Source organism: Natrix helvetica, assembly GCF_964273705.1.
Source record: "Natrix helvetica genome assembly, chromosome: 1".
NCBI lineage: Eukaryota > Metazoa > Chordata > Lepidosauria > Squamata > Natricidae > Natrix > Natrix helvetica.
In genome coordinates, this window is record NC_138548.1 from 372,837,579 (window position 1) to 372,863,491 (window position 25,913).

Below are 25,913 nucleotides of genomic sequence, written 5' to 3' on the forward strand. Positions count from 1 at the left end.
AAATGCACTAAGTCAGAAGCTTTCAGAAAGAGTGCTAACGATTAGATGGCTGCAAGGAACATAAATCAGTCTAGTTCAGATGTATACATGTACATGGCAAGAAAAATGAATATTGCAAGGCGGATGGCATAGGGAACAAAGCTGTTACAGAATCTAGTAGTCCTGCTCAAAATACTTCGGAACCTTGTCCCAGAGGGGAACAACAGAAACAGACTGTAAAGTGAGTGTGTGGGGTCTCTAACAATGCTTTGAGCTCTAAGTGCATAGTGCTTATACGCAGCATCTTGAATAATGGAAAGCAAGCTTCCTATAATCTTCTCTGCTGTCCTCACCACTCTCTGTATATACTTTCTATCTGAGGCACTGCTACCACCAAACCAAACAGTGATGCAGTTTGTTAAAATGTTCTCAGTCGTATCTCTGTAAAAAGTGGCCAGGAGAGAAGGAGAAAGATTTGCTATTCTCATCCAAGGCAGGAAATGGAAATGCTGGTTTGCACGCTTCACTAAAGATGACCTGTGGAGAGAACAATTCAGATTGTTGGTTATCTGCACCCTCAGATACCTAACCCTACCTTTCCCGATAAATGGAGTTAAGGATCATTCTTACAGGGAGGCTCAAAGTGAGGCAGGTCTGACATCTCATTTCAACCCTACAAATATTCTCCTTTATTAGAGAACCTATTGCTAAAGAAAGGAAACAAGAGAAAAGGATTCAAAGCCTTCATTAAAAACATTTCTCTCTCCTAGAGGACGAACACAGGGAAGGTAGTGAAAAGGGTAGCAAGGTGCAAGATATGAAGGAGAGGGGGTGTGTGGCTCCACCTGGGGACAGGGAGGAAGGAGCAATATCGAAAAGGCTCAGGTCACAAAAATAAAAGTATTTACCTTTACCTTTATTTCGATTTTTATACCGCCCCCTCTCCCCAAAGGGACTTGGGGCGGTGTACAGTCAAATGAAATAGATAAAATGGACTACAAACATGCAAACATAAAAACATAGAAGAGGAGGCAATACAACACTGTACAGGTAAAGCAGATAAAAACAGTATATAAACAATCCTAAAAAATACCCAATTAAAATTACCCAGTTAAAATATATCTGCCAAGAGGTATAATGAGGTTATGAATGGTCCAGGCCGGCTAAACGGAACAGGTGAGTCTTCAGTTTTCGTCGAAAGGAGAGAAAGTCGGTGGTGGTTCTGATATCGGGGGGGAGGTCATTCCAGAGGGTTGGGCCCATCACAGAGAAGGCTCTACTCCTAGGTGTCGCCCGTTGGCACTGCCTAGTGGACGGCACCCGGAGGAGCCCCTCCCTGTGAGAGCGAATTGGTCGCAGGGAAGTGTGTGGTAGCATGCGATCCCGCAAGTACCTAGGTCCTGAGCCATGGAGCGCTTTAAAGATGGTGATTAACACCTTGAAACGCACCCGAAAGACCATAGGCAGCCAGTGCAGCTCGCGCAGGAGCGGTGTTACGTGGGAGTACCTAGTACTCCCAAAAATAGCCCGCGCGGCTGCGTTCTGGACTAGCTGCAGTCTTTGAGCGCGTCCCAAGGGAAGCCCCATGTAGAGGGCATTGCAGTAGTCCAGCCGAGACATCACCAGTGCATGAGTGACCGTGCGTAGGGCATCCCGGTCCAGTAGGGGGCGCAATTGACGCACCAGGCGAACCTGGTGGAATGCCCCCCTTGCCACGGCTGCCACATGGTCATCCATTGACAGCCGGGCATCTAGGAGGACACCCAAATTGCGCCCCCGTTCCACAGGGGGCAATTGCTTGCCCCCTATGGTCAGCGATGGAATCAACTGACTGAACCGGGGTGCCGGTAGCCACAGCCACTCAGTCTTGGAGGGGTTGAGCTTGAGTCTGTTGTCCCCCATCCAGACCCCGATGGCTTCCAAACACCGGGTCATCACCTGGACAGCCTCGTTGGGGTGGTCTGGGGTGGAAATGTACAGCTGCGTATCGTCAGCGTACAGATGATACTCCACCCCAAAACCACGGATGATCTCCCCCAGCGCTTCACATATGCGTTGAACAGAAGGGGCGAGAGGACCGACCCCTGAGGCACCCCACAAGTGAGTGGCCTCAGAGTCGACCTCTGCCCCCCTGCCAACACACATTGCATCTGGTCGGAGAGGTAGGAGCCGAACCACCGCAAAACGGTGCCTCCAACTCCCATCCCCCCCAGCCGGCACAATAGGATACCATGGTCGATGGTATCAAAAGCCGCCGAGAGATCTAATAGGACCAGGATAGAGGAACAACCCCTATCTCTGGCCCTCCAGAGATCATCGACCAACGCGACCAAGGCCGTCTCCGTGCTGTGTCCGGGCCAGAAGCCGGACTGGCGTGGGCCTAGATATTCGGATTCCTCAAGTTGTCGTGGAAACTGCTGTGCCACCACATTCTCTACAACCTTCACTAAAAAGGGAAGGTTGGAGACTGGACGATAATTAGCTAGCTCCATCGGGTCAAGGGAAGGCCTCTTGAGTAAGGGCCTCACCACCGCCTCTTTCAAGGCGGCAGGAAAGGACCCCTCGCTCAAAGAGGCATTCACCAGGCCCAGTAGCCAGCCTCGTGTCACTTCCCAGGATGCCAGTACCAACCAGGAGGGACACGGGTCCATTAAATATGTGGTCGGTCGCAGCCGTCCACGCAACCTATCCAAATCCTCGGGGGCAACAGACACAAACTCCTCCCAGAGTGGTCTCACAAGAGTCACTGTTGGCGGCTCCTCTGGTCCACTGAAGGGGGTCCATCCGCTCCGGATCTGAGCGATTTTGTCCTGCAGATATTCCCCAAACTCCTCTGCTCTGCCCTGTAAAGGGGCTTCCCGCGTCCTCTGTGATAAGAGAGAGCGGGTCACCCGAAACAGGGCGGCAGGGCGGTTATCGGCGGACGCAATAAGAGTGGCACAATGTCTGCGTTTGGCCACTCTTAATGCCACAAGGTAAGTCCGTAAATAGGCTCTTACTTGTGTTCGGTCAGATTTGGAGCGTGAAGACCTCCACCTGCCCTCTAGGCGTCTCCTATGGCGCTTCATCACCCTCAGGTCCTCGGTGAACCAAGGAGCCCGGGTGGGTCGTCGCCGCAGGAGAGGCCGCAAAGGCGCAACTCAGTCCAGGGCCCCAGCGGCCGCCCTATTCCAGGCGGCCACTAGGTTCTCGGAGCGAGAGCGGGTCAGGGCTACAGGGAATGGCCCAAGCTCCGTCTGGAACCTATCCGGTTCCATCAGGCGCCTGGGGCGGTACCAACTTGGACAGTTTGGTTCCGCCTCCTCGCGGTGGGGGGTAGCACCAGGGAAGTCCAGCCGGAGACATGAGTGATCTGACCATGACAGGGGAGTAATGGTTACATCCCCTCTTCCCAGATCACTCGCCCACTGTTCAGATACAAAAACAAGGTCCAGAGTGTGGCCACCTCCGTGTGTGGGGCCCTGAATTAATTGGGTCAGGTCCATGGCTGTCATGGAAGCCATGAACTCCCGAGCTACTTCGGATGCTTCCCCCATCGACGGCAAGTTGAAATCCCCCATAACCACAAGCTTGGGGGTCTCAACTGCCGTCTCTGAGATCAGCTCGAGGAGCTCGGGCAGGGCTGCTAACGTATAGCGAGGAGCCAAGTATACAATCAGCAAGCCCCACTGCCTCCCTGGGCCCCATTTCACACCAAGGGACTCACATCCGGGTATCTGAGGTACAGTGAACTCCCTCGGGTCTAGACATTCCCGTATAACTACCGCCACCCCACCACCCTTACCCAGGGCCCGAGGCTGATGGAATGCATGGAAACCCGGCGGGCACATTTCCACGAGGGGTAAACCACCCTCGTGGCCCAACCAGGTCTCCGTTATCCCTGCAAGGTCCAGCTCCCCCTCTGAGATCAACTCATTAATGAGGGGGGCTTTGTTGGTCACGGACCTTGCATTGCAGAGCATCAGCCTCAGGCCTTGGCTCTGTAGTTCCTGACCACCTAGGTTGCGGGGGTTGGTACAAATGACCGGGTGTAACCAACAACCACGGTCTCCCAACCGACGCTGTGGTCTTCTCCTGTCCTCGCATCCCCCCTCCCCGCGACCGATGTAATAAGACAACCCTCTATTGGAACGTTCTTTCCCCTCCCCCCCTCCACCACACTCACTTCCCTCCTGGGAAATTATTTGAAATAATTGTAATTGTTGATATACTAGAAAGTGACAAAGGAAAAATGATTGAACACATGGTTGATACAATGTAGAATAAGATTCTGTTTTTTGCTTATCTTTTATACGTTGTTTTTAATATTGTAAAAATTGTGAGATTTGGAGGGATTTCTACCACTAGCGTGGGAGCTGCCAAAATTTTCTATGTACCCCTTTACCTTTTCCCATAAATGTTTAAAAACCTATAAAATTCTTTTTAAAAAAATAGAGAGAGAGGGATTCAAACGAGAGATGAGCTGGAAAGTTGGGATCCAATTTAATGTTTATCTTTCAATATAGAAATACATATAGAATATAGAATTATTATAATAAACACACACAGACACACAGATATATCTAGTTCTTCCATGTATAAAAGTGATTCTTATCTGCAGAAGAGTGATGAGGAGCAGAAAAGAAATACCTGCCAAGCCTTCAGCCTTGGAGACTCTGAGTTCTTCCCCTCTTTGATCCTTGCGCTCTTAGATCTGGATAAATAGGTTGCATGTAAGGCCCGTGCTACAGCCCAGACAGTGTTGTAAATGAAATAATTATCCAGAGACAGGATGTGATCCCTCTCCTGCAGGGACACAACCTCCAGTTCTTCTTTCTCTCTGCACCGTTTCCAAACTTTCACAGAAAAGGCATCCGTTATGTAGGAGCATAGAAAAGATGCCTGTGCAAGGTAATGCATGGTGGGGTAAAAATGTGTAAGCCCATCGTATTTTGCCATGTGGCTCCTCTTCATCAGAAAGGAAAAAATGCTATGAAGGAATTGAATGGGGAAGTCATGTTGTGTTAAGAAAATGGTGAAATCCCATCGTATTGTTGTGATCAGGACTTTTCCTCTAACCGACTCCTTCAAAGTTTCAAATACCAGTTGTATGATCTTCAGCCCTATATTGAATGAATAATCCTCCGCCCCATAAAGAAACACATTCACCTGTCTCCAGTTTTTGTATGGATCAATATTTATGTGCACCTTATAAATTGTTTTGGAAAAAGTTTGTGTTAAAACAGGACAAATGCCATTCCTTAGCAACATAGAAGTTAATGTCCTCCTGAACCTCTCTCCCTGGTCAGTCTCTGGAGCCATCAGGCCAACCAAAGTCCACCTGTAATGAAGGAGCAGCCTGACTATCCCTGGGTACTGGAGTCCTTCAGCGGGGAGCATCGGGTAGAAGAAAGGAGAGTGAGTTTTATCACTTGATGTCTGGGAAACAAAACTGTAGCTGATCTGAAAAGCAATGAAAGGTGTCTTTTATTTAATGCCCATCACATCCAAAATTAAATAAAAGAATTCTGGCTTGATTGAAACAACGATTGGATTCCTAGTAAATGTTTATGAATTGATTTCATTGCCTTTAGCTTCTCTAGTGGAGAATCTTTCAAACTAACAATGACAGAATTAGAAGAAACCTTGGACATCTTCTAGTTCAGTTCTCTGCTCAAGCAGGAGACCTTGTACCATTTTGGATACTTGTTTATATCCAATCTTTTCTTCAAAACCTCCAGTGATTGAGTATCTACAATCTCTGTTGGCAAACTATTCCAGTGATTAAATTGTTTTTACTGTTAAGAAATCTCTTTTTATTTCTAGATTGGTCATCTCCTTGATTAGTTTCCGCCAGTTGCTTCTTGTCCTGCCTACAGGTTCTTTGGAGAATAGGATAGAAAACTCTTGGACTATGTCCAGAGTGAGAGGTAATATGTCTCTTCTAATCCTTCCCTCCATTTGCATATTGAGCCGTTATCCTTAATACAGTACATAATATCACTCTTTTGTTCACTTTTAATAGAGGACCTCTGAGTGAATGTTACACAACTAAAATTTCTCTTCCCAGCACAAACGCACCTGTGGGACTTTGTAGATCCCTGATAGGGTTGAAATTTGGGTAGAAACATCTATTTCAGCTCCTTCTAGAAGAGCCATGACATTTCTCTGCCTTCCACAGCTGTAGTTGGGAACATTGGCTTCCCCATCTGAAAGCAGATCCAGCAGAGCATCCGAGGTCATTTGTGCACTGAAATATTGTTCATAAATATTGTAACCCAGGGTGATGTTGGGCAAGAGATTGGAATCCTTGTTGATCTCCTGGACAGCAAAAAGGAAGGAGAGCCTTTTCCAGTGTTCTGGAAATGCTCTCCTGCAAATATCAACATATTAGAACGCAATCAATAAAAAGCATTTTATTTCACTTTTTTATTATAAAATGCATCATTGACTCAGGTCCAGAGGTGGTATTCAGCCGGTTCAGACTGGTTCAGCTGAACTGACAGTGGAAATCGGGAATGAGCCCATCTACTCGCTCCAGCTCTATGCTGTCCTATTTAGGCACGTTTTCAAGCCAAAGCACATCTGTGGACGGGGCGCTTGCGAGTGAAGTGAGTGTGAGAGCATGCTCATATTTGTGAACCGGTAGGGAAAGTAAGCGACTACCACCTCAGCTCAGGTCCATTCTTTGTGAATGAATTACATTATTTTTTTAAAAAGTTATCTTTTAAGAAAACCCAGTAAACTGCTTTAATATAAGTCATCAGATCAGTTTCAAAGACATGATACCAGTTTGTGATGGAAGTTGCCTTCTGAAATATTTAAGATTTGGAAGTTTGATCTATCCCTCTATATAAACTATGGAACCATTAAACCCTAAAGTTGGAAAGGCTGCCATTCTCACCTTTAGACACATACACACAAACACACATTAAGGAGTAGCTGTGACTGTCAACAAAGCCAAATGTTCGCTGGAGAAATTTAGGTTTTGAAGTCCTTGAGGGGAGACTTAACTGATATTGAAATCATTACATGGCTATGAAACCAGGAATCTGTAGGAGATGACCTGGCTGAGCCCAAGGGAGGGGTCAAGCATGTCATCAGTCTTGAATCCCTTCACACCCACAAGAGATCTAAGTCCAACCCATCATGAAGTCCATTCACTCTTATCTACTGCTAATTTGCCTTGACCATTCTTAGTTCAGAGCTAGCATCAGTGGTGGGTTGTCATTTTGAACATGTGCGACACTTTTGCACATGCACAGAAGTGTCTGGGTGGGTGGGCGGAGCCTCCTGCTGCTGCTACTACCAGTTCACCCTATCCGGGCCAAACCAGCAAAAACGCACATCTGGCTAGCAAGGAATAACAGAATAACAGAAGGGACCTTGGGGGTCTTTTGTCTGCTCTATCAGGAAACCTTCTACTATATCAGATAACTGGTGGTTCAATCACTTCTTAAAAACTTGCAGTGTAGGGGCATCTACAACTTCTGCAGCAAGTCGTTCCACTGGTTAATTGTTCTCACTGTAGAAAATTTCTCCCCAGTTCTAAGTTGCTTCTCTCCTTGATTAGTTTCCACCCATTGCTTCTTGTTCTACCCTCAGGTGCTTGGAGAATAGTTTGACTCCCTCTTCTTTGTGGCAACCTCTGAGATATTGGAATAATGCTATCATGTCTCCCCTAGTCCTTCTTTTCATTAAACTATACATACCCAGTTCCTGCAACCGTTCTTCCTATGTTTTAGCTTCCAGTCCCCTAATCCTCTTTGTTGCTCTTCTATGCACACTTTCTAGAGTCTCAACAACCTTTTTATATTCCTGATTTCTTGCACCTGAGAGAATAATTTCAAAAAGCACTCATACATGTTTGGAAATTCCATGACTTAACAAATTCCTGTCTGTGATTCCTTCATATTATCAGTAAATTTGAGTCCAGAAAAAAGAATACGGAGTTTATCTCATTTTCAATGTAAGGGGGGAAATATAGCATTCTTGCATTTTTGTGTCCAATGTTGACACTTTTATGGGGTAAGGGAAGGGGTAAACGGGAGCAACCACCGTCTCTTCTCCAGTCTAGCTCTCCAATACAATACAATACAATACAATACAATACAATACAATAGTAGAGTTGGAAGGGACCTTGGAGGTCTTCTAGTCCAACCTCCTGCCTAGGCAGGAAACCCTATACTGTTTCAGACAAATGGCTATCCAACATCTTCTTAAAGACTTCCAGTGTTGGGGCATTCACAACTTCTGGAGGCAAGCTGTTCCACTGATTAATTGTTCTAACTGTCAGGAAATTTCTCCTCAGTTCTAAGTTGCTTCTCTCCTTGATTAGTTCCCACCCATTGCTTCTTGTTCTACCCTCAGGTGCCTTGGAGAATAGTTTGACTCCTTCTTTGTGGCAACCCCTGAGATATTGGAAGACTGCTATCATGTCTCCCCTAGTCCTTATTTCTATTGAACTAGACATATCCAGTTCCTGCAACCGTTCTTTATATGTTTTAGTCTCCATTCTAGCTCTACTTGGACAATATCACAGAAAGTGAGATTAGAGGTAACAAAAGTGATCAAGTGATTTGTAGACTGGAAGATAACTGTATGCAATGAATGGACATTCACTTACCACAATAATTCATTCAATGGAGCTGTGTTAAAACTTAAGAGGTGAAACTTAGCCCTTGTTGCAGAGTACATGCCATCAATGAAAAACTCTCCTGGCCGGTAATGATTCTTGGGGTTCACCCCTTCCTTCATCAGAGTCAAGAGACATTTAGCCTTCAGATTCATATAGACTCCTTGGGTCCACAGCAGCAGCAAAAGCAGCAACATGATTTGTGCTCCCGATTGAGCCACCAGCCCTGTTCTTGCTTGGAATAAAGTTTGAGAAGACTCTACAAGTCGTAGAAGCCCTCCTTCAAGACTTAAGCTTCAAGGGCTTTTCCAATCACGATAAGGTCCAGCCAAGGCTCCACAACTGAAGGGAAGATGCATGACCACAGCCCCTGCCTACACTAAAAGGCTCCCCTTACTTCTTCTTTTCCCAGAATCATTTATGCACTCACAACTATAGAATAGAATAACAGAGATGGAAGGGACCTTGGAGGTCTTCTAATCCAACCCCCTGCCTAGGCAGGAAACCCTACATCCCTTCAGACAAATGGTTATCCAAATTCTTCTTAAAAACTTCCAGTGTTGGAGCATTCACAACTTCTGGAGGCAACTTGTTCCACTGATTAATTGTTCTAACTGTCAGAAAATTTCTCCTCAGTTCTAAGTTGCTTCTCTCCTTGATTAGTTTCCACCCATTGCTTCTTGTTCTACCGTCAGGTGCCTTGGAAAATAGTTTGACTCCCTCTTCTTTGTATCAGCCCCTGAAATATTGGAGCCACTGCTATCATGTCTCCCCTGGTCTTTCTTTTCATTAAACTAGACGTACCCACTTCCTGCAACCGTTCTTCCTATGTTTTAGCCTCCAGTCCCCTAATCATCTTGGTTGTCTTCTCTGCACTCTTTCTAGAGTCTCACTTTCCAGTGTCATGAAATCAACAAATAAGGTTTTGTCTGGCATTGATGGGAAAACATGTTGTTGACCTCTATTGTCAAATTTTCTAAAGTTTGTAGAAAAGTCTCTAGAGATTAAGCCTCAAAACAACAAGGAAATCACTATGGTTTGGAAAATTGCAAGGTGGAAAGACATTGCTTCTCTGAACCTTTGAACTTCTGAAGATTTGAACTCTGGGAGTAAGACATAAGAAGTTAGATTCAAACTTTTGTAAAAAAATATCATAATCAATATTATGAGATGGTTTAGTATAGACGTGAACAAGCACACATCAGTATGGACTTTGTTGATTTTGATTTATAGTGAACTGGTTCTATTTGTCAAGTTAGGCAAACATCTGTTGAGATGGATGGTTGCTCATCCGTTGAAGGCAGACACATTTAACAAAATAAAAGAGTTGGAAGGGAATTTGGAGGTATTTTCTTGCTCAAGCAGAAGAACCCATACTAGACAATATTTCAGGCAAATTTCTTTATTTCATGTTTCAATTTGGGCAAATAACAACAGTACATCCATCATAACACACATAAGTATAAAACAATATAAGAAAGAAGAGCTGGAAAAACCCAGCTTGGGCTGGGAATCATATTCCAAGAATGGGATGCAGGAAAACTGGCAGATAGAGATGGTGGAACCAGAGGCAGGAGGGTGCTTTGGCCCCAGTAGAGGTGGGAGGCTTACAGAGAGTGGCACAAAGGAAAGTAGGAAGGCTGCTCAATTCCAATTGATCATAAGAAGGAAGGAGGAAGAAGAAATCCAGGTAGCTCGTTCAAGAAGTCCTTCTTGAGACCAGTGGAGGAACCTTTGGCCACTACCAGGATCTAAGCCCTCAACAGGAAAAATCCCCAAATAACAAATATGGTGAAGTAGCTGTCCTGCTATTTCCTTTAGGTTTTAACTAGGTGGTGGTGGTGCACTGAGTGCTTCTCTCAGAGAGCATATAATTGCATATAAGGCCCTTCCTGGTGTAGGTCTGTGTGAGTTGAGGGAGTGCACCTCTAGAGCCTTTTTGGTGATTGGACCTGCCCTGGAGAGCATCATCCTTCTGAGCATTGGTCCTAATGCTGGTGGCCTTTCAGATGGTTGAGAAGACCTGTTTATATGACCTGGTTGGGGGGAGGGGGGAGGGCAGAAGAAGTGATGCAGGGAGGTCACAAGGTGTCATACAACCCATGCGAGGATTCTGTTGTGGATTGGCTATTGATTTGTGTTTATTGTGATGCTATCGTATCTTCAAACTTTTAAACTGTTTGACATGAGCAATTAATCCCTATTAGGATGCAGCAAGCAAGCGATGTTTGTTTTCATTGATTGTTAGTTAAACTGCATCCAAAATCCCATAAAAGTCCCAAGAAAACCTTTTGCTCAGAATGAATTGCATTATCACTTTCATTTCAGTTCTGCAAGGGCAGTTTTAATTTATTTATTTGAGAAAGAGAATAATTATTCACAATTCTTGCGCATGAGTGGACGCCTGGCACAGTGGTTTAAATGTCAGAATCTTTACAAGCATTCATTCACAGAGATTTTCTACACTGAAGAATAAAGGAAGGACAAAGGGGTAAATAGTGTTTATTTAAAAGTAGCATATTTCTATCATGACGTAAGCTTTTTGTTCATTGTCTTATAACCATTAGATTATCAAATACTGTTACTCAAATTTACCAAGTCATATTCTTGAGAAATAGCCCACTCATTTTCTTTCTATCTATTTAATCATCAGATGTTCTTTTGTATTCAGATGTGGCCTTAGCAGAATGATGTAGCACTTAGGGATGAAGACGCAGCCCAGCAGTCCAGCACTGGAGGCCAAGATGGAGAAGATCTGCACAGCCACCACGTACTTCCCCTTCGTGCTCAGGTAGGCAGGCACAAATGACACCCAAACACTGCAGAAGACCAGCATGCTGAAGGTGATCAACTTGGCTTCATTGAACGCACCAGGGAGTTTCCGGGCCAGGAAAGCCACTGTGAAGCAGATAGCAGCCAGGAAACCCATGAACCCGAGGGCAACATAAAACATGGCAACAGAGCCTGAATTGCATTGCAGAACTATTTCTCCAGGTTGAGATTGCTTATCTGAAGTAGGAAATGGGGGAGAGACTCCCAACCAGATGGAACAAATTATAACTTGAACAATGGAAGAACAAAGGATGATTGAATTGGCTAAACTCTTTCCCAGCCATCTCCTCACTCTGTTTCCTGGCTTTGTGGCCAAGAAGGCCAATACCACTGTGACCGTTTTGGCCAAGAGAGAAGACACGGCAACTGAGAAGATGATGCTGAAAGCTGTTTGTTGGAGAAGGCAAGCGGCTCTGGTTGGTTGGCCAATGAACAGGAAGGAAATCAAGAAGGAACACAGGAGAGAGACCAGAAGGATGAAGGAGAGATCCCGATTGTTGGCTTTGACTATGGGAGTTTCTAGAAATTTGATGAAGATTCCTAATACAAGGCCCGTGGTTAAGGCCAAAAACATGGCAATGGAAGCCAGGATGATTCCCAAATCATCCTTGTAAGAGAGGAAATTGAACTTTTTAGGGACACATTTGTCTCGATATTTATTGGGATGCTCATCTTCAGGACATCTAGTGCATTGTTCTGCATCTGCAAAGACCAAGGGGAAGAAGAGGAACATTGGCCTGATTTATTCACACTGCTTGCTTCATAATATCTCATTGTAGTTTTGCATTTTCTGAAAATATAAAGATAATCCAAAACCAGAAAAGCAAACTATGAAGGAGTCTATTTATGTAAACATCTGGTGATGATTGGGGGAATTTCCTAAAAAAGGTGACATAGAAAGAAGACATTCATTGGAAGAAGACATGTTCCATCAATGGTTACTTATAGCAGGTGTCATATCTCTTCAGATATAGTCAAACTATTTACAAAACAACTACCATGTTTTCCCAAAAATAAGACACGTCCTATTTTCTTTTGACCCCTGAAATAAGCACTTGGTCTTAATTTTGGGGAGGTCTTATTATTTTTGAGATGCAGGAGGCAGTGAGTGTGGTCACCTCATGGCTGCTGCTATGTTGCAATATTTTCAGGGAGGGCTTATTTTCAGAAGAGGGCTTATTTTTGTGCAGATGCTCAAAAGCCCAATTGGGCTTATTATCCAGGGAGGTCTTATTTTCAGGGAAACAGGGTATTGATCTGGAAAGTTGAAAAAAATATATCTCCCTTTGGATTTCTCTCCATTTCTCACTTTCCTCTCATCAACTTGATTCATCCTAAATCTGCATTAATTTGACTTTTTTGAGAGAGATTTCACTACATAAAAAAATATCAATCCTAATTTTCATTGCCTATTTCTCCATTTTTATCTGTCAGTTTTGTGTGTCCAATCACACTTGGCCAATAAAGAACTATTCTCTTCTCTTCATCTAAAAATAATTAAAATAAACCATGTACATTAATATTTTTTTAAAGAGAACAAAAGAATCTCCAGCCAATAGTACAGTTATGCAATACAATTGGCATTATGAGATTTTTTAAAAAAGAGCTTTTGTGGAGGACCTATATAAAGGAAACTGAAATCTAATGAGCAAATTGGAACAATTTGGATCATTGGCAGGCTTCAGGAATAATAAACAAAAGACCAAGATGTTGAAATGACAAGATCAAATAGAATTAATCAAATAGAAAATGGATTTTGTGATTGAAAAAAAGGTAATATATTTGAGTATGTAATAAACATACACTCAAATTTTGTGAGTTTATGTTTATAAAACTTAAAACATAAAACGTTTATTCATAGGAAGCATTTTATAGATGAGGAATGATAAGAAATAATGGTAAACCAACCTACATGTACTAAAATTTTCTCAAGGGGATTGTAAAATGAAATCCAGAGGAGATTTCATAATAGAAGAATGTCCATATTCTGATTTTATGGTTTTGAACAAAGTAAGAATAAATGCAAAATAGAATTACCGTATTTTTCGGAGTATAAGACGCTCCGAAGTATATGATGCACCTAGATTTTGGGGAGGAAAACAAGGGAAAAATATCTGCCTCTGCCTCCCAGCAATTTGCCTCCTTGCAACAAACAGTACAGACAATATACACTGTTTGTAGTGTTATATTTCAGACTATACTTATACAGATGCTGTTAAAATTGATGTGCTTTCTGGAAGTATAGTTATTTTCTGCTATTTAAAAGAATAGCACTTTTAAAAACAATAGCACTGGGCCTCTTCAGATCAAGCATTTATTTTAAAAAGCTTCTTCATGTTGTTAAGTTGTCTAGAACAATAAAAAAGCAGTCTTTAAAAAATAAGTCTAATTTGAACATCATATAGGCATTTATAGTTGTGGACTTACCTCCTTGCAGCAAACAGCCTGATTAGCACAAGAAAAAAAAAATCTGCTTCCCAGCAGTTTGCCATGTGGAGCAAGCAGCTAGTTTCAATTTCAATTTCTCCCGATCATCAGCTCTTAGAGGCTGCAGGGATTACTATAGCTCAGCGATGGCAAACCTTTTTTGGCTCGCATGCCATAAGTGGAGGGAGCGCAGGGAGGTCGTGTGCAGGCGTGCCGCACCCATAATGCAATGTGCGACCCCCCAGTGCGCATGCACGCACTACAGGCGTGACCCCCCATTTTTGCATGCTTTTTTCGCCCTCCCCAGGCTCCAGAAGCTTTATAGGAGCATGGGGAGGGCGAAAATAGCCTCCCCTGCCCCCCGGAAGCCTTCCAGAGGCTTCAGGGACCTTCAGGATGCTTCCCTGAAACCTTCGAAGCAGTCAAAATGACCCTCCAAGCCGGTTTACTCGGAAGGTCGTTTTAAGCACTCCGAAGGCTTCAGGGACCTTCAAGAGGATTCCCTGAAGCCTCTGGAGAAGTAAAAACGACCTTCCGAGCAAACAGGAAGTCTGCTCCCGGACTTCCGGTTTGCCCGTAGGGCCAGTTTTTTGCGCTCTGGAGGCTTCAGGGAAGCTCATGAAGCCTCCGGAGGGCCTCTGGGGGGGGGCTCTTTTTGCATTCCCCAGGCTCCTATAAAGCCTCTGGAGCCTGGGGAGGGTGAAAAATGGCTTTAAAAAAGGGTGAACTCAGCTGGCCAGCACACACATGCGTACTGGCCAGCTGACAGGGCAGAGCCTCACGTGCCCTGACAAATGGCTCCACATGCCACCTGTGGTACGCGTGCCATAGGTTCGCCATCACTGCTATAGTTTATTGAAGCCTCAGCAAGCCCCATTTGCTGCAAAGAGGTAAATTGCTGGGAGGCAGAGGCCAAAGGGTGGGGGCCATGGGTGGGTGGGGCTACATTCGGTGTATAAGACACACCCAAATTTTCACCCTCTTTTAGGGGGGGAAAAGGTGCATCCTGTACTCCGGAAAATACAGTATGTCCTAATGATAAGCATGAAATTGATAAATGTATAAACATTTGGTGAAATATGAGACAGAAAACAAGTGAAATAATGTATGATAATATAGAATAGAATAGAATTCTTTATTAGACAAATGTTGGACACAAAAAGAATTTGACTGCTCTCAGTGTACATAAGGAGAATAAAATATATTAATCAAGAATAAAAAGATACAACACTTAGTGTTAGTCAAGATTACTGATAAGCTATCAAATCATATTAAGAAACAATTGAGAACAATATAAATGGAAAGATGCAAGCAATATGGTTATAGTAATAAGTTGGAAGAGATAGATACTAGTAAAGAAGAGAAGAATAATAGCAATACAGTCTTAGTAAATTATTTGACAGTGTTGTGGGAATTAGTTGTTAAGCAGAGTGATGGCATTCAGGAAAAAAAAAACCTGTCCTTGTGTCTAGTTGTTCTGGTGTGCAGTGCCCTATAGCATCGCTTTGAGAGTAGAAGTTGCAACAATTTATGTCCAGGATGTGAGGGGTCTGTAGATATTTTCACGGCCCTCTTTTTGACTCGTGCAGTATATACGGCTTCAATGGAAGGCAGGTTGGCAGTAATTGTTTTTTCTGCAGTTCTGATTATCCTCTGAAATCTGTGTCTGTCTTATTGGGTTGCAGAACCAATCCAGACAGTTATAGAGGTGCATATGACAGAGTCAATAATGCCTCTGTAGAACTGAAACAGCAGCTCCTTGGGCAGTTTGAGCTTGTTGAGTTGGTGCAGAAGGAACATTCTTTGTTGTGCTTTTTTGATGATGTTTTTTTATGTTAGGTGTCCATTTTAAGTCTTGAGATATGATAGAACCTAAAAACTTGAAGGACTCTACTGTTGATACTGTGTTATCTAGTATTGTAAGAGGTGGTAGTGTAGGAGGTGGTAGTATATACATTTTTACTGAATATACAAATGGCCAATAGGAAATAATAATAATAATAATAATAATAATAATAATAATAATAATAATAATAATAATAATAATAATAATAACAACAACAACAACAATAAACTTTTATTTCTAGACCGCACCCTTTCCTAAGCAGGACTCGGGGTGGTGTACAGTCATTATTAAAACCATATACAAATACATAGACATAGACGTAGACGGAGGAGGTAGAAAATATACTGTACAATACTTAGTTAAAATACAAATAAAATTAAAATTCCCTTAAAAAAAAAATTCCCCAATAAAATGTTTGCCAGGAGGTGGAAGATGGAGCTATAAATCGGCTAAGCCAGCTAATTGGAACAGGTGGGTCTTGAGCTTCTGTCGGAAGGAGCGGAGGTCGTTAGTAGTTCTAATATCGGGGGGAGGTCATTGCAGAGGGTTGGGCCCATCATGGAAGGACTGTGGGGAGCTGTTGAGCCCCCCCCGCCCGCTATGGATTATCTGCTCACTCTCTTACGGTTTTTAAGAACTGCCTAACTCCCTTCTATTGAGAACTGTAGATTATAGGCCCTACTTATTTTTAACCACTTCTACCTATTTCTTTATCCATCTCTCTCATCCCTCTCATCTTATAATCTTGGTTGCCGTTCTGTTATGATTTTAACGGGTAGACTTATTTAACACCTTTAGCACCCAGTATCCATCTTAAGCCCGGTGTATTTATGTATTTATTATTTATCATTTATTATGTATACGAGGTCTGACCTTATTTTAATGCGGGAGTCCCCCCTCTCGCAGCTATGGCCTCCTGCCCTCTCAAGGGCCCACCTCGAGGACGGGTTTATTAACCCAGAGAGGTGGAGGAAGCGCACACTGAGGGGTTTTTTAATTAATTGTTTTTTAAAGGTTGTAAGGGGTTCCAGGGGTGGGTGGGGGGAACAGGTCAGAAGGGATGGGAGAGCCAGGCACCTAGGTGTGGTCAAAGGAGGAGGGAGCGGAGTGGGGGAGGAGAGGGAGGATAGCATTCCTGTGCAGGGCTCCTTGATACCAACGGTCGTGGGGAGGGGCAGGTGCGAGGACAGATTAAGAGCGCGTAGTCGGTTGGGAGACCGGGGTTTTTGGTCATTCCCGGTCGTTCGTACCAACCCCTGCATACGAGGTGGTCAGGATCTACAAACCCAAGGCCTGAGACTGATGTTATGCAACGCGAGGTCCATTGTCAATAAGGCCCCCCTCATCCACGATCTAATTTTGGAGGGGGAGCCGGACCTCGCAGGAATAACCGAGACCTGGTTGGGCCACGAGGGTGGTTTACCCCTCGTGGAAATGTGCCCGCCAGGTTATCGAGCATTTCACCAGCCTCGGGCCCAGGGAAGGGGCGGTGGGGTAGCAGTGATTATCCGGGAAGACTTAGAGCCGAGAGAGTTCACTGTGCCACAGACATCCGGGTGTGAGTCCCTTGTCGTGAGATGGGGCCCAGGGAGGCAGTTGGGCCTGCTGATAGTATACCTGGCTCCTCGCTATACGTCAGCGGCCCTGCCTGAACTCCTCGAGCTGATCTCATTGGTGGCGGTTGAGACCCCCAAACTGTTAGTGATGGGGGATTTTAATCTGCCGTCGATGGGAGAAGCGTCTGAGGGGGTTCGGGAGTTCATGGCTTCCATGACAGCCATGGACCTGACCCAGTTAATTCAGGGCCCTACTCACGAGGGAGGCCACACGCTGGACCTTGTCTTTGTCTCTGGCCAGTGGACGAGTGATCTGGGAATAGGGGATCTAGCCATTATTCCCCTGTCATGGTCGGATCACTCACTTCTCCGGCTTGACTTCCCTGGAGCTACCCCCCACCGCGAGGAGGCGGAACCGGAAGGCATTAGATGGTTCCGCCCCAAGCGCCTGATGGAACCAGATAGGTTCCAGACGGAGCTTGGGCCACCTCCTGTGGATCTGACCCACCCCCGAGTTGAGGACCTGGTGGACGCATGGAATAGTGCGACTACCGGGGCCCTAGACCGGGTGGCGCCTTTGCGGCCTCTCCTGCGGCGACGAACCACCCTGGCCCCTTGGTTTACGGAGGAGCTAAGGGTGATGAAACGCCACAAGAGACGCCTAGAGAGTCGTTGGAGATCCTCCCGTTCCGAATTTGACCGAGCACAGGCACGAGCCTATTTGAGGACGTACCTTGTGGCATTAAGAGCGGCCAAACGTCAACATTGTGCCGCTCTTATTGCGTCCGCAGATAACCGCCCTGCCGCCCTGTTTCGGGTGACTCGCTCCCTCTTGTTTGAGAGACCGCGGGAAGCCCCTTTACAGGGCAGAGCAGAGGAGTTTGGGAAATATCTACAGGACAAAGTCGCTCAAATCCGGATGGGATGGGCCCCTTTCAGTGGTCCAGTAGAGACGCCCGTGGCGAGTCTTGAGGGACCGCTTTGGGAGGAGTTTGACTCGGTTGCCATCGAGGATTTGGACAGGTTGCGCGGACGTCTGCGACCCACCACATGTTTATTGGACCCGTGTCCCTCCTGGCTTGTACTGGCATCCTGGGAGGTTACGCGCGACTGGCTCCTGGGCCTAGTGAACGCCTCGTTGGGTGAGGGGTCTCTACCGGCCGCCTTGAAAGAGGCGGTGGTGAGGCCCCTGCTCAAGAAGCCTTCCCTGGACCCAACGGACCTAGTCAATTATCGTCCTGTCTCCAACCTTCCTTTTTTAGCGAAGGTTGTAGAGAGTGTGGTGGCACAGCAGTTCCCACGTCACCTGGAGGAAAATGATTATCTAGACCCGCGCCAGTCCGGCTTCCGACCCGGGCACAGCACAGAGACGGCCTTGGTCGCATTGGTTGATGATCTCTGGAGGGCCAGAGATGGGGCTGTTCCTCTATCCTGGTCCTATTAGATCTCTCGGCGGCGTTCGATACCATCGACCATGGTATCCTGTTGCACCGGCTAGAGGGGCTGGGAGTCAGGGGCACCGTTTTACGGTGGTTTGGCTCCTACCTCTCTGACCGGACGCAACGTGTGTTGGCAGGGGAGCAGAGTTCGACCCGGAGGTCACTCACATGTGGAGTGCCACAGGGATCGGTGCTCTCGCCTCTCCTGTTCAACACATACATGAAACCGCTGGGCGAGATCATCCGTGGTTTTGGGGTGGGATATCATCTGTATGCTGATGATACTCAGCTGTACATTTCCACCCCGAACCACCCCAATGAGGCCGTCGAAATGATGTCCCGGTGTTTGGAGGCCGTACGGGTCTGGATGGATGGCAACCGACTAAAACTCAACCCTTCCAAGACGGAGTGGCTGTGGCTTCCGGCCCCCCGGTTCAACCAGGTGTTTCCATCTCTGGCCATTGGGGGCGTGCAACTAGCCCCCATGGAACAGGTGCGCAATTTGGGCGTCCTCCTAGATGCCCGGCTGTCCATGGATGACCATGTAACAGCCGTGGCGAGGGGGGCGTTCCATCAGGTCCGCCTGATGCGCCAATTGCGTCCCTTATTGGACCGGGATGCCTTACGCACAGTCACCCATGCGCTAGTGACGTCTCGCCTGGACTACTGCAATGCTCTCTACATGGGGCTTCCCTTGAGATGCACTCGGAGACTACAGTTGGTCCAGAATGCGGCCGCGCGGGTGATTATGGGGAGGACTAGATACTCCCCTGTAACACCTCTCCTGCGCGAGCTGCACTGGCTTCCTGTGGTCTACCAAGTGCGTTTCAAGGTTTTGATTATGATCTTTAAAGCGCTTCATGGCACAGGACCTAGTTACATGCAGGATCGCATCCTGCCCCACACATCCCTACGACCAATTCGCTCACACAGAGAGGGACTTCTCCGGGTGCCGTCCGCCAAACAGTGTCGGGGGGCGACACCCAGGAGCAGAGCCTTCTCTGTGATGGGCCCAGCCCTGTGGAATGACCTCCCCCGTGACATCAGGATTATTTCCGATCTCCGCTCCTTCCGTGTACAGTTGAAGACCCACCTCTTTCAATTATCTGGCCTGGCTCAACCGTAATTTTTCATATTCCTCCTGACTGTCTTTTTTAAATTTTAAATTTTTATTGTATATTGGGTTTTTATTATTGGGGTATGTTAATGGTTTTAATTGTCTAAATGTTGTAATCTATTACCTCCTCCGTGCATGTATGTCTTTGTATATATGTTTGTTTATATATGTTCTAGTGTACGCCGCCCCGAGTCCTGCTTGGAAAGGGAGCGGCTAATAAATCCAAATTTATTATTATTATTATTATTATTATTATTATTATATCACAGAGAAGGCTCTACTCCTAGGCGTCACCACTGCTTGGCGGATGGCACCTGGAGGAGTCCCTCCCTGTGAGAGCGGATAGGTCATAGAGATGTGTGAGGTGAGATGCGGTCCCGCAGGTAACTAGGTCCCATGCCATGGAGCGCTTTGAAGATAGTAACCAACACCTTGAAACGCACTCGAAAAACCACAGGCAGCCAGTGCAGCTCGCGCAGGAATGGTGTTATATGGGAGTATCTTGTTCCTCCCATGATAACCCGCGCGGCCGCATTCTGAACTAGCTGTAGTCTTCGGGTGCATCTCAAGGGGAGCCCCATGTAGAGAGCATTGCAGTAGTCCAGGCGAGACGTCACCAGCGCATGAGTGACTATGCGTAGGGCGTCCCGATCCAATAGGGGGTGCAATTGGCGCACCAGGCGAACCTGGTGGAACGCCCCCCTCGCCACGGCTGTCAGATGGTCATCCATCGACAGCCGGGCATCAAGGAGGACGCCCAGATTGCGCGCCCATTCCACGGGGGGCAGTAATTCGCCCCCTATGGCCAGCGATGGTGTCCACTGGTTAAATCGGGGCACCGGTAGCTACAGCCACTCAGTCTTGGAAGGGTTGAGTTTAAGTCAAACACCGGGACAAACACCGGGACAACATTTCGACGGCCTCGTTGGGGTGGTTTGGGGTGGAAATGTACAGCTGTGTATCATCAGCGTACAGATGATATCCAACCCCAAAACCACGGATGATCTCACCCAGCGGCTTCATGTATGTGTTGAACAGGAGGGGCGAGAGGACCGAACCCTGCGGCACCCCACAAGTGAGTGGCCTCAGGGTCGACCTCTGCTCCCCTGCCAACACACACTGCATCCGGTCGGAGAGGTAGGAGCGGAACCACCGCAAAATGGTGCCCCCTACGCCCACCTCTTCCAGCCGGCACAGTAAGATACCATGGTCATTGGTATCGAAAGCCGCTGATAGATCTAATAGGACCAGGATAGAGGAACAACCCCTATCTCTGGCCCTCCATAGATCATCTACCAACGCAACCAAGGCCGTCTCCGTGCTGTGACCACTGCAAAACGGTGCCCCCTACGCCCACCTCTTCCAGCCGGCGCAATAAGATACCATGGTCGATGGTATCGAAAGCCGCTGATAGATCTAATAGGACCAAGATAGAGGAACAACCCCTATCTCTGGCCCTCCATAGATCATCTACCAATGCGACCAAGGCCGTCTCCGTGCTGTGACCGGGTCGAAAGCCGGACTGGCGCGGGTCTAGATAGTCTGCTTCCTCCAGGTGGCATGGGAACTGTTGCGCCACCACACTCTCAACAACCTTCGCTAAAAAGGGAAGGTTGGAGACAGGACGGTAATTAGCTAGTTCCTCTGGATCCAGGGAAGGCCTCTTGAGCAGGGGCCTCACCACCGCCTCTTTCAAGGCGGCCGGCAAGGACCCCTCCTCCAGTGAAGCGTTCACCAGACCCAGGAGCCAGCCTCGTGTAACCTCCCAGGATCCCAGTACAAGCCAGGAGGGACACGGGTCCAGTAAACATGAGGTGGCTCGCAGTCGCCCATGTAACCTGTCCAAGTCCTCGGGAGCAACAGAGTCAAACCCCTCCCAGCGTGGTGTCTCAAGACTTGCTTCCGACGTCTCCCCTGGTCCACTGAAGGGGGCCCATCCACTCCAGATCTGATCGATTTTGTCCTACAGATATTCCCCAAACTCCTCTGCTCTACCCTGCAAAGGGGCTTCCCGCGACCTCTGTAATAAGAGAAAGCGGGTCACCCGAAACAGGGTGGCAGGGTGGTTATCCGCGGACGCAATAAGAGCGGCACAGTGTCTACGTTTGGCCGCTCTCAGAGCCACAAGGTAGGTCCGTAAATAGGCTCTTACCTGTGTTCGGTCAGATTCGGAGTGTGAGGACCTCCACCTGCTTTCTAGGTGTCTCCTGTGGCGTTTCATCACCCTCAGCTCCTCGGTAAACCAAGGAGCCAGGGTGGTTCATTGCCGCAGGAGAGGCCGCAAAGGCGCTACCCGGTCCAAGGCCCCCGCAGCCGCCTTATTCCAAGCGGCCACTAGGTCCTCCTTCCGGGAGCGGGTCGGGCTACAGGAAGTGGCCCAAGCTCCGTCTGGAACCTATCCGGTTCCATCAGTCACCTGGGGCGGAACCATCTGGGACAATCAGGTTCCGCCTCCCTGCGGTGGGGGGTAGCGCCGGGGAAGTCGAGCCGGAGAGAAGAGTGGTCTGACCATGACAGGGGTGTGATAACTAGAACCCCTATTCCCAGATCACTCGTGCACTGTCCAGATACAAAAACAAGGTCCAGTGTGTGCCCACCCTCGTGTGTGGGGCCCTGAATTAATTGGGACAGGTCCATGGCTGTCATGGAAGCCATGAACTCCCAAGCCACCTCGGATGCTTCGCCCGTCGACGGCAGGTTGAAATCCCCCATAACCACAAGTTTGGGGGTATCAACTGCCATCTCCGTGATCAGCTCGAGGAGCTCAGGCAGGGCCGCTGATGCATAGCGAGGAGCCAAGTATACAATCAGCAAGCCCAACTGCCTCCCTGGGCCCCATTTCACACCAAGGGACTCACACCCGGAGATCTGTGGCACAGTGAACTCCCTCAGTTCCAGACTCTCCCGTATAATTACCGCCACCCCGCCACCCTTACCCACGCCCCGCGGCTGATGAAATGCACGGTAACCTGGTGGGCACATCTCCACGAGGGGCAAACCAAAAAGGAAAATATAAGTCATTGAAAGGATTGAAATTTACATTATATTCTGTTGATTGACATTTGTCAGTCAATCGGAGTGCCGATTTACTGATCAGGTACAACACATAGAACAGCTTGTAAGAATAAACCTGTGGTCCTAGTATATTTAATCCCAGGCTCTATTATTCCCCCCAGATTCCTGGTGAATTTGATTGTGGATATTCAGCCAAACAAGAGAAATAAAGATCCAGCTTTAGAAAAACATTTTCTTGGACTCACTCACCTACCTTCCTTGGTGGAGATGGTTCCTTCTGCACAAATACGACAGTGGTAACAGCAGATGGGCTTCCCTTCCTGAGCCACCTTCATAAATCCAGGACGGCAACTTTCCACACATCTGGAAGGAGGCAGGGGCTGGGCAGAAGAGAGAGCATCAAGGTAAAGGAAATGAAAGCAGAGTGAAACCATAGCCTACAATTTAATTTTAAACTGGGAATGGGCTTTCTTGGTCTGTTTAAATATTAAGAATAGGTTCGCACGAAATAACAAATCTATTAATAAAAGTACAGAACAGTGCAATTCAATTATAAATGTATTTACAAAAATATATATTGAGTCCCAACTTTTTTGGTGCAATAAAATGCAAAATAAAACTTACAGTACAATTCAATTATAAATATATCTATAATAAGAATAAAAGAGCCACAATGGCGCAGTGGCTAGAATGCAGGACTGCAGGCTACTTCTGCTGCCTTCCGGCTGCCTGCAATTTGACAGTTCGATTCTCACTAGGCTCAAGGTTGACTCAGCCTTCCATCTTTCCAAGGTTGGTAAAATAAGGACCCAGATTGTTGGAGGTGTAAACTACTTAGAGAAGACTGTAAAGCACTATAAAGTGCTTCTTCTTCCCACAAAGAGGAGGGAGTCAAACTATTCTCCAAGGCACCTGAGGGTAGAAGAAGAAGCAATGGGTAGAAACTAATCAAGGAGAGAAGCAACTTAGAACTGAGGAGAAACTTCCTGACAGTTAGAACAATTAATCAGTGGAACAGAAGTTGCCTTCAGAAGTTGTGAATGCCCCAACACTGGAAGTCTTTAAGAAGATGTCGGATAGCTATTTGTCTGAAACAGTATAGGGTTTCCTGCCTAGGCAGGGGGTTGGACTAGAAGACCTCCAAGGTCCCTTCCAACTCTACTATTGTATTGTATTGAAGTGGTATATAAGTCTAAGTGCTATTGCTATAAAAATTATACTGACTCCCAAATTTTGGTGCAGTAGAATACAAAATAAAATTTACAGCCTCAACTCTTTATTTTTACAAACATAGTAATTATTAGCTGTTTCTATAGCAACAAACTATTCTAATTAGCAAATCCCAAGTCAATCAATCAGAATAGAGCTGGAAGGGACCTTGGAGGTCTTCTAGTCCAACCCTCTTCTCAAGCAGCAGACTCTATGCCATTTCAGACAAGTGGCTGTCCAGTCTCTTCTTAAAACCTCCAGTGATGAAGCCCCTACAACTTCTGAAGGCAAGCTGTTCCATTGGTTAATTGTCCTCACTGTTAGGAAGTTTCTTCTCAATTCCAGGTGGCTTCTCCCCTTGATTAGTTTCCATCCATTGTTTCTTGTCCTGCTGTCTGGTGCTTTGGAAAATAAATTGATCCCCTTCTCTTTGTGGCAGCTTCTCAAGTACTAGAATGCTGCTATCCTGTCTCCTTGTTTTCTCTAGACTGGCCAAACCCAAATCCTACAACTGTTCTTCATATGTTTTAGTCTCCAGGCCCTTAATCATCTTAGTTGCTCTTCTTTGCACTTTCCCCAAAGTCTAACATCTTTTTTGTAATGTGGGGATTAAAACTGGATGCAGTATTCCATGTGCGTCTGTACTAAGTTTTTATAAAGTGGCCCTAACACTTCACACAAAGTATCATAACAAATTCCAGATAAGAACAGAATGTATTGTATAGGGTTTCCTGCCTAGGCAGGGGGTTGGACTAGAAGACCTCCAAGGTCCCTTCCAACTCTACTATTGTATTGTATTATTCTGAAGCCCAAGTGGAATATTGGAGAGTAACTCAGCTTTTGAATATAGTTGAGCACATCTGGGAACTCAAGAGAACGAATAATATAGGATAGAAGGATGAGGTTACAAAAATTCAAAGGACCAGTTCCTGACAAATAATCTCAACTGAAGGATGTCGTGTCCTTTGAGCAAAAGGACTCATTTAAACAATAAGAATAATTCAAGCAACTTCAAACCTATAACTGGGGGCAGGATGTCTCATGTAAATCTGGATTTTGGAGGAAGAAAAGAGCTGTCTGAGCATTCAGAGAGAATTTAGGAAATGTAATCAGCTCTACCTGATGGAGCCATTTGGGCCACACAATGGCCTGTTGGTTGATGCTGAGTTTGGGCTCCAGGGATTCCTGTCTGGAGAGACTCCCAAATTTCATACTGACAACTGAACCATTAGGAAACTTCAGCCAGTCCACAAGGTCAAAATCAGCTGCCAGCTCTCCATTCTTGTCCACATACACTCGGTTCGTGGAAGAGTTGTAAAACTGGGTGGCTTGGAGAAAAGGGTGAAGCTTGAATGAGAAAGAAAACAGAAAAAGAAAGAAAGTTGTTTCAACATGGTTCAAAATAGTTCATTCTCAGACTAATAAAATTGCAGGAGACAACTTCCGGGTTAGAAATGAAGAGATCCAGCACTTCCCTGCTTCATAGAAGGGCAGTGAGGAAGAAGAGAAAAAAAGCTTAGCCATAACATCTTTGAAGACATACTTAGTCATTGTGTTGCTAGAATTTATCTGTCTCCCCACCCCATTTCTGTCTCTCATCTATCTTATCTTATCTTATCTTATCTTATCTTATCTTATCTTATCTTATCTTATCTTATCTCATCTCATCTCATCTCATCTCCTATCTATCTATCTATCTATCTATCTATCTATCTATCTATCTATCTATCTATCATCTATCTATCTATCATCTATCTATCTCAAATTCAAATTCAAATTTTTAATTTGTTAGCCGCTCCCTCTCCGCAGGGGACTCGGGGCGGCGTACAATAAAAATATACATACATACATATAGACATACAGGTACACACATATACAT

General features: G+C 46.1%; 1 protein-coding gene across 1 annotated transcript in view; it reads right to left on the reverse strand.

Annotated features, from left to right (window-relative positions):
- Nucleotides 1-11,231: 11,231 nt before the first annotated feature.
- The window catches only part of LOC309382730 (vomeronasal type-2 receptor 26-like), a gene marked incomplete at both ends in the record, with an annotated part of 92,792 nt that continues 78,110 nt past the window's right edge, over nucleotides 11,232-25,913 (reverse strand). The window contains one exon of the mRNA XM_081934522.1: nucleotides 11,232-12,127. Within this exon, the coding sequence (XP_081790648.1) occupies nucleotides 11,232-12,127 (896 nt within the window). The remainder of the gene's footprint in view (nucleotides 12,128-25,913) is intronic.